At 37.9% G+C, this 14268-nt stretch overlaps 1 protein-coding gene across 7 annotated transcripts in view; it reads left to right on the plus strand.

The window, feature by feature from the left end:
• Positions 1–14268, plus strand: part of FANCC (FA complementation group C) — an 80677-nt gene that overhangs the window by 22192 nt on the left and 44217 nt on the right. For all 7 annotated transcript variants that reach the window (XM_042033600.1, XM_042033604.1, XM_042033606.1 and 4 more), the window contains one exon: positions 2290–2384. In XM_042033600.1, the coding sequence (XP_041889534.1) occupies positions 2290–2384 (95 nt within the window). The remainder of the gene's footprint in view (positions 1–2289; positions 2385–14268) is intronic.

A 14268-nucleotide genomic window follows, 5' to 3' on the forward strand; every position in this document is an offset into this window, starting at 1 on the left:
CTTCCCTGTTTTTCACAAATCTGTGGGAGGCTAGCTCAGTTTTGATCAAAAAGTAATTTTTTAAACTAGGAAAATCTGAAGCTGTACCAGTTCCTTGTTTTTTTGGAAACTGTTGGCTTAGCTATGAGATCAGTATAGGTTGGTTTCACTTGGCTTGAGGTTTGAATGTGTCTGTGTTAATCTGTGTAAACTCATTATGCTGGCAAAGTGTGCCATCTTAGTTTATCTAAGCTCTGTTTTCATGATTTTAGCTTTCGTCATACTGATTTACATTTCTGACAGGCAACAATACATGCAGTGTATTTTATAGTATGCAGCAAGTCATGATGTGTAACAAAAAAATCTTCTCATCCAGAGGTCTATTCAAGCAGTTGTATGCATTTTTTTTACCTCATCTTAATTTTTTTAAGTGAAAAGAAAACAAAAATTTAATTAAAATGACTTATTGATGTACTGTAGATGTACAGTATGAACTGGGTGAGTCAAAAGAAGGAATACTTGGACTATGTATATGTATGTTTGAGATAAGAGGTTTGGACTTGATGTCTTTTTTTCTGCCTTTTTCTGTGTAATTTATGTAATTGAAAGTTATGTCAAAAGCCAGACTTCATAATCAGGCAATATTTTATATTAGTAATTAATAATTTTTAAAATCTTCATTTTCCAAGAAGCAATTGGCTATGATTTAGTCATTTAAACAAATAAACCATTCTGGTTTTTCCTCCCATATAAAGTCATAGTAGAGTTTACATGGAAGGCTTTTTTGAAGGAGGTAGTTGTCTATTAGTGCTGACGTCTGAATGCCAGTTGAATATAGTTATAATCAGAGTTTAGGGATACTTCGAATTTCTGCTGAGCAATATGCAGGATGTGTCCTTTAACTTCAGAATTACAAAACCTAGGAAATTATTAGCCTTGTAAAAATCTGTATTAAAACAAGTCCCCAAACACAGAATGGCAGAATACCCCAAATTGTGGTCGGTTAAAAGGGTGTGCTTGGGAAACCATTTCTGTTGCAGAGATGTTAGTCAGTGGGAGGTCAGTAATGGCCTCCAGGCTTGTTGGACATTTATGAGGAATACTGGTTTAAATCAGTGTTAACGTCTCTGGTCACCTGGTGAAAACACAGGCATTACTTAATGGATCTTTTAGTTTTTCCTCAGGCTTTCCCAACAAAACACTTCTAAATAATACTGTTTATTACATCCTGGAAAACAAATACACAGAAAACAAAAGAAATCACTCATTGCACTTGATAATCAAATTATCTCATAATATAATTTCTAAAACTGGTAGTATCACTTATTTGTATGATTTTTAACAAGAAGGTTGTTGCTTACTGAGTGAATATTATGTCAGGACTACAATACTACATCCAGTTTTCAGAATTTTCATTTCAATCACACAGTTTTGTTTTGGGATTAAATTCACTGTAGAACATACTGTTACGTGCCAAAGAACATTGGGAAAAAAACCACCAGGGCCTATTGAAAACAAAGGTGTGTGAAATAATCATGAGTTAAATGGCTCTTCAGCTGCTCCCTTCAGATAACCATCTCCTCTATAACAATATCTGTGCATCTGAGCAGTGAGAGTCATGCTCATTTTATAATAGATTCTTAAAGAAGAGAATTCATTTCAAACAGTGGGTTAGAGTTAAGTAAAACCCACTCTGATCCTGAGCAGAAAATCAGAATAGGATTTTTTTCCATCATCATTTACCTTTTCTGCTGTCTGCAGAAATGTCATTTTCCTGAGGCATAGAGACTCTTTCTGTATTTTTACAGAGAACTTGATCTTTTAGGTTCTAGTCATTAATGATTTCATAGGTCACAAACTTCAGTTTTTCTTAAGTGAGCATACTTGAGTTTTGCAAGCTTTGGACACAATGTAATAAACTATTTTACTACTGTTGATTATTGTCTATTATTAATGATATTATTTATACTGAGTTGAAAGTTCCTTGAAGATAGCTTCAGGGTTTTTTTATGTAAATTAATTACTAGGTCCTGCAAGTTTCTTAAGATCATCTAATTATTGTATAGATTCTGAACATTTTGGTACCTTTTAAACTGCTGTTGAAGGAAATGATTACACAAGATGGATACAGTGAGTAACGTTAAATGTGTGGTATGAATTTGGTAGAATAGAAGCAGTATGAGTTGAGGCTGATACTAAGGCTTCAATTTTGTGGATGGATAGAGATTTTTGTGTGTAATTCTGTCTGTGTTTCGTTTGGGTTTTTCTTTTCCCTCTAAGTGTATCTTTATTTGCTTTTTTTTCCTACAGATGAAAGCCAGAAAACTCTGATGTGGTGCTTGTGTTGTCTGTACAGCAGTGAACCACAGAGCACTGTGGAACTGAAGGCCAACAGCTGGATACGGGTAAGTGAATGAATCCTTCTCAGGACTGCTTTGGATTAAATTGATTATTTAAAGGTGCTGCATCTATAGCATAGACACACTGTCATTTAAGAAACTGCTCCAAAGACAACTTGCATACATCTTGTGTTGAAGTGTATATTATTCTAATTATAACACAGTCACTATTATTCTCATTTTAAATTCTACAAGGAGGAGGCATTTTACATTTGGTGGTTTTGATGGCTTTTAACCAACTAGATTCACCAGGTCTAGTATCCTTGACTAGTGAGCAGCAACCACAAATCAGAAGGGAAGCAAGTGTTGCTATTAAAAATAAAGAACCTTTCAATTAGGGTAAAAAAATAACCTGGAGAAATGCCATGGTTTGTTTTGAAAGTGATGTATATTTGTTCTGTAATTTTATTCTTTTTTGTTTTTGTTTAATCTCCTGCCTATAAAGAATTTAATTGTATCCAAACTTTCTTCAAAGAGAGTCAGAGAGGGGAGGGGCAGTGCTTGTGTGTGGATTTATATTTAGTGACTTAAAGAATAATGAATCTCTAACTTTAATCCCAAAATTAGGGTTTTGCATGGCACATCTGTTCATATTTTATATATTTCCACACTGAATTAACAAAGCACATGAGCATGTATATAGCTTGCTGCACATTGTTTCTTAATACTTTACATTGCTGAATAACAATTTGAGAGTGCAGTTCTGTTGTGTCCTTGCATTTTTCATGGGTCCATGTAAAAATATGGTAAAAAATATAAATGGAATTGTTAATATATTTTTTTTTATCTTTTAGTCCTCACAACTAGTGAGAATGTAGCAGCGTCATCATTATTTATGTACAGCTCTGCTAAAGCTGAAGATGCTTCTAGATTTCTCTAGGTAGATAATTTCTTACTTACTAGTTTATTTTGTATGTCAGATTATCTAGGTATGCGTGTAATACTAGGATGTACAAATTACTCTAAAATAATGGATGATGATGATGATGGAGATTTTTATGTCAGTAAACAACTGTTGTTGATTTAAAAGCTGTAGTCCTAGAAATATGTTCTCACAGTCTTTTAGATGGCCTTGGATGCCTGTATATACCTGTTTGGTGGGCTGTACCACATACCATGAAAATTTGAACAATTTAATACTGAGTAAAATCACCCTTATTTTCTTCATTTTCAGGAGGCTTTTACTATACTTGTAATTCAAAGTATGGCAAGGCTTGAATGCCAAAGTAAAATGATATTAAAAAAACCCGCTCTGCCTTTTCTAATGTAGTCTTGCTGCTTTCTTATATTCTTCGCAATGAAGTAGGAGAGGCACAGTAGTATGCAGTTAGTTATCAAACAGCAAAATTTGTCATTTTTGGTTTTTAGTAGCGTAACATATACCTATGCATTAATGATGCATGTTAATAACATATGCAGTAATGATGTTAAGCGGTGAGGGAGAGATGTACCCAGACAGTCTACCACAGATAGCTTTGGTTTCTGGGAGGGGAAAAAACCAATTGTCTTAACAACATTTGACTCATCTGATTAATGTAATTGAATTGACAGTATTGCTGATACAAGAAAAAGTATCAGGTAAGCAGGAGCAAACAGTTGGAGATAGGTGGGGATGGGACTGCTGCTTTTATCTTACACTGAAACTAACATGTCAAGTATTTGATTCAAGCTGCCCTGTAATCTGCGGAAATTTTTCCACCTACTCTGTATGTTTCAGTCACCCGTAATAGCCACTGTGACCTGATGGGTCAAGAGTTAACCTAAATCTTAGGAAGGAGGGAGGGCATGGAGGAATTCAAAGCACAAACATATCTTACTAGCTATTTTTATCATTCAGCACTTACCTAGTTGCCTTAAGTGGGTGTAACACAGCATTAAAATACAGCAGGTGGGATTAAAAGAAAGGGTATTATTAAATTGTTTTCTATAATTAGTAGAATTTCTTTGCAGTTTCTTACTGCCCAGTGGGTATCATCACAAAGCTTTTTGAAGAAAGTGGTTTTATTTCCCTTTCCTTTTCATCACTGTAATTCTAGTCATCTGCAGTTGTGATACAATAAGGACTATCATGCTTGTTTTTATGGAAAAACCTGAAATAAATGTTTTGCTACTCTTAAAGGTTTTATTTTGCCATCTGTGATAATGATTTATATTTAAAAAAAGTAACACACACACACACACACACACGCCTGTAAATCCTCTGACACACCTAGTGTACATTTAACATTGTTTCTTCCTGAACTGCTTTTTCCTTGTTATGTGTGTCTCAAACGATTATCACAGAAAGGGATCAAGACACATTTTTTATGAGAGCCATAATTTGAGGTTTTCATCAGCTCTTTTAATATTGACTGGATGATCAATCTCTGCAGTGATTTGATCTGACCTCAGTGTTGGTAATATGGCAGGAGCTCATTTACAGCAAGGTTATTCACTTGTGGAGAAGATGCCGCATACGTTGTGGTACACTGGGGGAAAAAAAGGCCAAAACTCAAAAATTTACGGTCTTTTGGGCACAGGAAGGAAGGTAGTTTTACGACCACATGATGTAAAGGGAATTGAAGTCCAGAAAGAAATTTTAAATAACACTCCGGAAGTTTGAATGCCACTAAGGTTTTTATAGAGAACTTGCCTGTACTTGGAATGAAATGACAGATAATCTAAGGTATTTAAGCTCTCCATGGAGGGTATGGATAGCCATCCATGACCGCACAGAATGGAGATCTGTATCAGGTCCATGCACACTGACGCAGGAGCTGTGTGAAAGGGTTTTACCCAAAGGAACTGATTTTCACCTTCTACAGAAGTGATCTTCTGAGTGGCTTTGTCTTTTGGTCCAGCAGTCAATAGCTCATTTTATTTCCTCAGCTTCATACTTCGGCATACACTGAGGAGGAATACTTAGTTTTTAAAAAGGCAGAACAGTTCACTGTGTAGATCAGCATGTATCAAATAAATTGGGATCTTTGGGTATCCATTTAGTTGATGATAGAACAAACAAAACATCAAAAAAGCAAAGCAAAGGAACCAACCAAACAAAAAAACTCACCCAAACAATAAGTAGAAGTCTGTAATGGAGACAGAGAACTTTGCCTGCTTACCATTAACTACTACAACAACAACAGTTTAAAGTTTCTTCCTAGTTTCATAGGTTTTAAACTGGCTTGCATTAAAATTTTTCTCCCAAAATGCCAAGTTGTATCTGATTGGAAAATTATATTACTCAGTCACGTTAGTGTTGAATCTCCTCCTCCCTTTGCTTTTATAGCTATGTACATTGACTATGAAATTACACCTTGCTTTTTTTGTCATGGCAAGTCTCAGTTCCTGAGGAGTGCTGGGGCCTTTCAGTGCATCTTTGGCTAAGGTCATTGATAGGAAGACTAATCTCAAGTCTTTTGTTTTTAGCTACTAGATTGCATTTTCAAAGTTGCAAAAAATGCATTTAAGGCTAGCTTACTTTTTAACTTTCCTGCTATTGTCATAGAAAAGCTGTGTTGTTTTTAAGGGCAGGAAGGGTAGCTACCTACTTGAAATGCATTATTACTACATTTCTGAAACCAAGATTGTGCAGGTCTGTTAAGTCCTTTAAAAGAATAAATTGTGAAAAGAAGTTTATTGAAATTTAATTAAAGTGTGCAGTGTAGACTGCAGTCTTTTTAGGATTAGATGCTACTTAAAATGGTAGATATTTTTGGTTTTGTTTATGACTCTGAGCCATAGTGTTGGAATCCAGGTTATGTAGGTCTTTTGTATCAGGCACAGTATAGGAAGTCAAGATACATGGTGCCACAGATTTCACACTAATAAAAACAATAATGACCTGATGAAACCAGTCTAAAAAAGTTACTTAGTTTCTCCAGCTGGCCTCTTCTGAGCAGAGATTTTTGGAGCTGTGAAGTAAGGTTGGTTTTAAGAGGGACTTCTGTCTGATGGGGCTAGAACAGCTTCCTTTCACTGCACGTTACTCTTGCAATCAATCACATTGCACCAATTGAAGCAGGTTTCCTTTTTATTAACTTGGCCACACTTTCTTCTCTGCTCTCAGTTTATAAGATGTGGTTATGAATTGTTTATGGCTTTGGAATTTATTTCAAATACTACTTTTATTGTTTTGTGTTGGAAGGCTATATGTACTTAGGAGAGTGTTACAGTCCATCTCTTCAAATTGGGTAAAACAGAAAGTTAATATCCTTTCTTTAAAATTTTGTCTTTCTTTTTCTTTTTTTTTCCTTTTTTTTCTAAGATTTCTTTTTTCAGTGCTTTACTATGCCTCAAAGGAATACAAAGGAACAAGAATATATACTAACAGCATAAACATAGGAGTGGAAGACGTCTAAGGCTTGCCCTATGTTTTTAGAGGTGTTTTTTTTGGCTTGGCCAAGTTTTCCTTTCTGAAAATATGTAGTTCTTTTGCAAATCTGTATCCCGTGCATAGCCATATCTATCCCCATCTTTCTTATAAGCCCCCTTTAAATACTGGTAGGCTACAGTAAGGTCTTCAGACCTTAGAATAAGACAGTTGTATTTTCTTCTTTGTCTATTTTATGGGTAGAGGCTTATGTTGTAGGATATATGGCTTCTGTGTATTTGACAAAATATAGTATGCTGAATATGTGAGGCAAAGTTTGAAACTGGACACTGTTGTTTGTAGAACACAGTAATGACAACTTTATTGCTTATTTTGATAGCTGTTTACTAATTTAGAAAGAGTGGTGTATATTCTTATATACCAGTAGATGGCAATCTTCATATTACATACAGGTACACATATATTAATTTTATATTGATATGTACACAGTTTTCTGTTTCACAGCATTCTAATAAATACTCTTCCAAGGAAAGATGAACTTTAGAAGCCAGTTTAGAAGCCAGCTTCCCTGCTGCCCTTACTGTATGGCATTGTTGTCTGGTGTTGGTAGCACTAGTGAGAATTCTATGTTAAGATTCCTGACATTTTTGACAACAGTACAGGATCCTCACTAATAAGAAAATAAGAAAATGCACAGTGCATTCAGTTGAACTGAGTTTTGTATTTTTCTGCCCATAATTTTTTCACAGATGTGGAAGAATTCTATCTGTGTTTTCACCTGTTTTGATAGTGACTGATTATTGATATTTATGGGGGTTTTTAAGCACTTAGGGGTTTATATCCAAGGATCTGTTACATTGAAGAGTATATGTGAACAGTTTAGAAAACGGTGGTTCTGAAGTGCTTACAATGAAAAACTCATCATGCAAATAGCTTGAGAAAAAAGAAGCATAAAGAAGCAGCTATTCCTTTTCTCTAGCCTCCTGCTTCTCTCACTGTTACAAAATTACAAGTAGTATTCTGAACAGCACAGGTTTTTTTGTATTTCCCCTTCTTTGTCTTTCCTTATGGTTTCATAATAACTCATTTATCTATGGTCATGCTTTGTATTTTATCTATTCTGAATGTCTCTCATCGTATTACTTGGTTTCCTGCTCCCATGTTTTAATTCATTCTGTCACGTTTTTTTACCGCTGCTGCTTTCACGAGTTTATTTTCCGTAGGCACGAGATTTTCCCCGCGATGTCGGGTTCAACAAATTACACCTTATTTTGTGTCTGTTCTCTTGTCGGCAGCTAGCCTCTCCCAGTGCACGGGTCAGCTGTGAGAGCCGGCGCCGCTCGGAGCCAGGAGATGGCGATCTCCGCTCTGGGTGCTCGCCGGTGTGTCCCTCACACATCGCTGCCCGCGCAGGGAAGCTGCCACTCACACCCGTGACACAGGGATGTCACTTAGGTGTTGTTAGGGATTAGAATAATGGTAATGTTGTTGCGGCTTTTCCCAGGTGCTCCCTGGATGTGTTTTGATAAAAAGGCAGGTGTGGTGGGTTGCCTTTAATTTGTTAAAGTTACTGTAGAATGGCCAGGGCTGGAAAGGTCCCACTAGACCAGGTTGCTCAGAGCTCCATCCAGCCTGGCTTTGAAAGCTTGTGGATGGGACATCCACAGCTTCTCTGGTAAACCTGTGCCAGTGCTTTACTATCCTCACAGTAAAGCATTTCTTCCTAATATCAAATCTAAGTCTACTTTGTTTTAGTTTGTATCCATTCCCCCTTGTCCTGTCGCTACATGGTCTCATAAAAAGTCTCTCTCCATCTTTCTTGTTGGCTCCCTTCAGGTACTGGAAGGCTACAATTATGTCACCCCAAAGCCTTCTCTTCCTCAGTCTCATCCCAATTCTCTCAGCCTCATATGAGAGGTGCTCCATCCCTCTAATCATCTTGGTGGCCTCCTCTGTACACACTCCAACAGGTCCATGTCTTTCCTGTGCTGGGACCCCAGAGCTGGATGCAGTGTTCCAGGTGGGGTCTCACCAGGGCAGAGCAGAGGGGCAGAATCCCCTCCCTCCCCTGCTGCCCACACTGCTTTGGATGCAGCTCAGGAAACAACCGGATTTCTGGGCTGTGAGTGCCCATGGCTGGGTCATGTCCAGCCTCTCACCCACCAGCACCCCCAAGTCCTTCTCCCCAGGGCTGCTCTCCATCTGTTCATCCCCAGCCTGTGCTGGTACCGGGGGCTGCCTTGATCCAGGTGCAGCACCTTGCACTTGGTTCAATTGCATGAGATTCCCATGGGCCCAGTTCTTGAGCTTGTCCAGGTTCCTCTGGATGGCCTCCTGTCCTTCAGGTGTGATGAGGTCTCATGAGAATGACAAATAAAAATGAGTGCACCCTCTAAGGAAGGACCAACTTTAAGCATGACTTCTGCAACAAAATCAATGGGTATAAAAGGATGTTCTTACGGAGTTAGCATGGACAGACCATTCTCTGGAGCTGGTGAAAATAAAAACTGGGAATTAGCTGTTGTACATTATGCTTTATCTTCAGCTATTCTGTGTTACAAAAGTTCTTCTTTCTTAGTTAAAACTAAGAGCAATCATTAAATAAATATGTCTCATAAAAATGGAGACAAGAACAGTCCCATATTTCCTGCTGCTAATGGTTGCCTGTTCTGGAGGCTTTTGTGAGCACACAACAGATTCTGGATAATTACAGAATAGTGATCCCTTTTGTCATACTGCTTTGTTTATGTTTGGAGATTTTTTAGATTATTCCTGTAATTTATGATTGGTTAAAGCCTTGAAGCACTGGAACAATGTTTTTTTAGAAATTTTATTGTTATGCTATGCAATTATTAGTGTTCTTAACATTCATGAAAATTTTAATCCAATTTTTAATCCCACATAGGCTTGTATCTTATGGAGAGGGTGGGAAATGCCAGTTTTAATGTCTGAGTCAACTGTTATTTCAGACATGTATGCAAAAGCTATACGTTCATGTATTGTGTAAAGTAAAACATAAAAATTAGATGTGTCTGAGACTGCATAAGGAAACTGAAAATAGTAAAATCTGTGAACCAATTTGTAAAAAAGACTGAAAAAAACCCCAGTCTTACAAACTTAAAGGCTGACTCACAGCTGAGAGATTGTGGTGTAATCAGAATTTGGAACAAGTGGTGAGATACATGTTAGGACATGTAGACCAAACTTGTGATTTGTTGTATTCATCAAGCACCAAGTGGAGAACTAGAGCCGAAAGAAAGCAAAAAAAGTTGTGCCGGTCAAATCTAAAGCATGGGGAAATGGAGTACTCATTTTGTCAGGGCCCTTATCAAAGAAAATCTGACAGAGGGGGAGGAAAAAAAGGTGAGCTGAAAGGGCATGCAGATCTAAAAATACTTGGTGGAACTGAATAACTTTTGCCAAAAGCTGTGGACAAAAAAAAACCAAAACAAAAAATACCTACCAGTTCAGCAGAGTAGTACTCACAGTGCTGAACAAAGCTGAAAAGACTCAAATATTCTGTGATTCTTTCCTGAAGGCCATCTGTTCTAAAGAATAACTGGTGTATTTTTTGGCCATACACAAAGCCAATCCGACACCCATGAAAGATTACTCATTTAAATATATAAAAAGAAAATACGTGATAATAACACAAAAAGAGAGATGTTTCTGGCTGGTGCCAGATATTAAACTTCCCATAACATCAGGCTTGTTTTTAGAAAACAAGTTCAGCCCTCTCCATAGGGAGAGCTGTGTTTGTTTACCTGGTTGTCATTTGGGCTGGGTACAGCAGTTGCTTTTTGTCACCAGATGGCAGGAACATATTTTCTAAAAATCAAGAAGTTCTGTGATTCTGGAAGAAAATAATAATACCCAAATCCAACAATAAGATCATCGGAAGCTCCAAGTCATTTTTGAAAGAAGCAGAATTCCTGAGCTAAGTGAAACAAGAAAAAATGGCTTTGCACAGGTGTAACACACCTGTGGAGAAGAGTAAACAAGACAGATTGTACTAAGAATACCATGCACGTGGATGGACTGTATAAAAAGTCTCCTGAATATGCTTCATCAAGTGGCCTGAACCGTCCTTATGTTGTGTACTCTTGTGCAAAACTGTTCAAGAAGCAATCTTTCCAGATCTTGAAAGGTTTTCAAAACAGAATGGAATAAATATTTATGAAAAAGTGGCCTCAGTTTTTGTGACCATGTCTGCAAAAAAAACCTCCAGAGATGGTATCACTGCAGGCATGTCAGTTAAAACAGGAAAATGCTGCTGTTTGTGCCATGGGCCTAACAAAAGCAAGAGTAAGAAATCCTAGTCTTCCACTGACCTCAGTTCATGCAGTAAAATGCTTGTGGGGTTTTTTTTTTGGTGACAATCGAGCTTCAGCTTAAATGATAATAAACGAGTTGTGGCCAAAAGGTCTGAGAATAAATTCAGAAATGAGAAACTTCTCACCTCTTAGGTATCATATTTGCAAAGGTAAATTCAGACCCTGAACAGAATGCTGTTGGCTGGAAAATTCAGTAAGCATTTGGAAAAAATTCAGTGAGGCAAAATGTAGATCAACTCTTAATTAATGTAAGATCTATGGGGAATTACAAGGTAGAATTGGGTTGTGAGCTGTAAAACCTGCCTGCAGAGGCAGATGGCAGCACAAAGGAGCACATGGTGGCACAGAGAGACTTGTCTCCTCCGGACCCTGGGGGAGGAGGTGTCACAGGGCAGAGCCCTACGGAGAGGAGCCTGCCGGGAGCTGACGGATGGGTGAACAGCAATTGATCATCCCATAGGAGGACACTGAGAAAGTGTGTTGCTGATGTGGCAACACCCTATAAGGAAATACTGTGCCTTGGAAAAGTGTATAAAACCAACTCACTCCTTTGAATAAATGATTCAGATTCCCTGCCTGTCTGGGTCCGTGATTCAATTGCCGACAAGATCTGAGAGCGTTCAATAGAGAGGCTAATTGAAAAGACTTATTAGTGACACCTGGTGAAATTGAGACCATTATATTTCAGGGGCAGTTGAGAGTAGCTGAGTGACTGCTATGGTTGGTGTGAGGATAGGCTGCTCCACAGGGGAGGGTGAGCGCCGGGATCTGCAGGTGAGGAGAAGGCAGGTGCCAGCTGTGCCTTGACACAGAAATGGCACAGGTGCACAAGGAGAGCAGAGCAAGTCCAGTGACAATCACCAGGGTCAGCCATGAGTCCAGTGACTGCCACACCAGGCCCACAGTGACGAGGCAGGCCCAAAGTTTAGCTGTGATATCATGGCCAGGGGTCAGGCTGCAGGGCAGCAAGGTGCATGACCAGTCACAGGCACGGCTGCAGCGTAGCTCAGGCAAGGACTAAATGCCTTGAAAGCGTCCCTGCCCATGGTGAGTGGGTTGGAATGGGATGATCTTCAAGATCCCCTTCCAATCCAAACCATTCCATGATTCTGTGTAGGTTGTACACAGAATTGGAATTACTGTATTCTCAGGTGAAGAATGTTGATTTGATTTTGGAGCCAATATACTTTCCATCTTTCAAACTCATTACCTACTATATTTATTTGTATGTACACTTTGTCAGATGGTTAGGAAAACATTAGAAACTGTTAGGAAAGGACATACGTTAGAAGTAATTCAAACATAATGTAAAGAGCTTTTCTTTTCTTAAAACATATTATTTTAATAATTAATTCTTTCTAGAAGAAAATCTTCAAGTTCACATTTTTCAAGGAAACAGGAATTTAAGGTAACGTGAAGAAAATATGTAGTGCACAAATTATAGTGAACCTCAATGTCTGTTCTTTAGTTTGCTTTTTTAAGTTAGGAAGAGTCTAAATCACTTGTGAATTGTCATTCCACAGGGGAAATGGGCCCCAAGACCATCTTATGCAAGAAGTACTAAAATAATGTTGGATTTATAATAAAGGGTGTCTCTATGAGATAAGAATACAACTTTAATGACATATATGGGTAATGTGTCTATTAAAAGGCTTATGAGTTGCTAGAGGACATACTAAGAAACATATTTTTTCCTTCTTATCTAGACAGCTTTGAAAGAAGATTAAGAGCTGAACAGAGATATCTGAGTTAAAATTATGAACATACTTCACCTGCTATTTATTACTGAGAAAGTTAAAGGAGAAAGAATCAGTGTCATAGAGCATAGTTTTAGCATGGTTTTTATACAAATACAAAAACCTTTTTGGTGTCATTTTCCCTCTCTAGAGGGAAAACAATTTTAGTAGTATTTGTACAAAGATAAATAACTAGTTGGTTTGGACTATTTCTTACCTTTGTGATAGTATCACTGATAAAACAAAAAATAATCAGAAGGGAATGTCAGGAGGGATGGGGAGGCATGGAGCAGGGGATCTAGTTTTCCCTAGCAGTTGTGGGAAGAGGGATGTCTGTGTTCCAGGAGGCATGCATCCAAGAGACAAATGGAAAATGTTAAGTCTCCTGGAGGCCAAAGTAGTTCATAGTTAATCACTTTCTGCGACTCACTCTTGTGGCTTTACAGATCTTACGGCTTTTTTGGTATGTTTGGAAAAGCATTGTCATTCCTTCTCTAACCTGTGCAAATAATCCTCAGGACCTTTGATCACTGCAAAGATCGTAGTGTGTTCCTTCAGATGAAAGACATCTGATGGTGATTAACGTACGTATCTTGTTTATACTTTTCGTATTAATTTTTTTCTGTGTTCCCTGCTCCTTCAGGAGTCTTTGTGGCAGCTTTCCCCAGTCACTATATATGGAATTCACCCTTGCCTTCCATCCACGGCTTATATCTAAAAGGGTCTAAAGATACTTCCTCAAAGTGGTCTGGAGTGGCTGGAGATGAATGGGCATTTACTCAGTCCTTGATTGTTTTCATTCAGCCTTGCTTGTGATATATCCTTCTTCCCTCTTTTGCTAGGTGGTGGCACACTGGTTAGTGTAATACCCCATAGTTACAGCCAGTAGACAATCTGTGCTTTTCACAGGAGCATCTGCAGCCAACTCCTGGCAAAATTGTTGAAATGCTGCCTCATAAATTTGTTAGAGAAGAGTGCAATAACACCTGTGTGTTGTGCTTCCAACAATGGTGTTGTACTGCTTAATTTCATGTGATGAAACACCGAACAAAATCAAGAGAATGCATGTAGTATGTTTTGAACTCCTTTACGACTTATTGCAGAGATCAGAATTCAAAATAAAATTTCTGCTTAGAAAACTGCTACTTGTTTTGGTGTTTAGGGCTTATTTTATTGTTTTCAAGGTTGTTATTGCTATTAAATATTAAATATTCTTAAAGAGAAAGGGAGAAGTTACAGGGTCATCAGAAATGTTCAGTGTATATAATAACAAAGTGACAGATGGAATTCTGATATTTTAGTACTCTCTAGAGACATGTCTAATCTAGAATTCACACAGTTCTTGTGCTTTAAAGATCTAATGCAACAACTTAGCTCATTATAAAGATGTGGGATGAATGGGTGGTGTGTCAGTCTATATCTTTTGGTAGTTAGGTCAAAGTGAGTATTTCAGTGGTAGATGTGACTGGCTATCCTACAAGGCAAAATGTTGTCATAAACTTAAAAGA

The sequence above is a fragment of the Corvus kubaryi genome, unplaced genomic scaffold (assembly GCF_017639235.1).
Source record: "Corvus kubaryi isolate FWS band 111438036 unplaced genomic scaffold, C.kubaryi_AGA036_p1.0 37357, whole genome shotgun sequence".
Taxonomy (NCBI): Eukaryota; Metazoa; Chordata; class Aves; order Passeriformes; family Corvidae; genus Corvus; species Corvus kubaryi.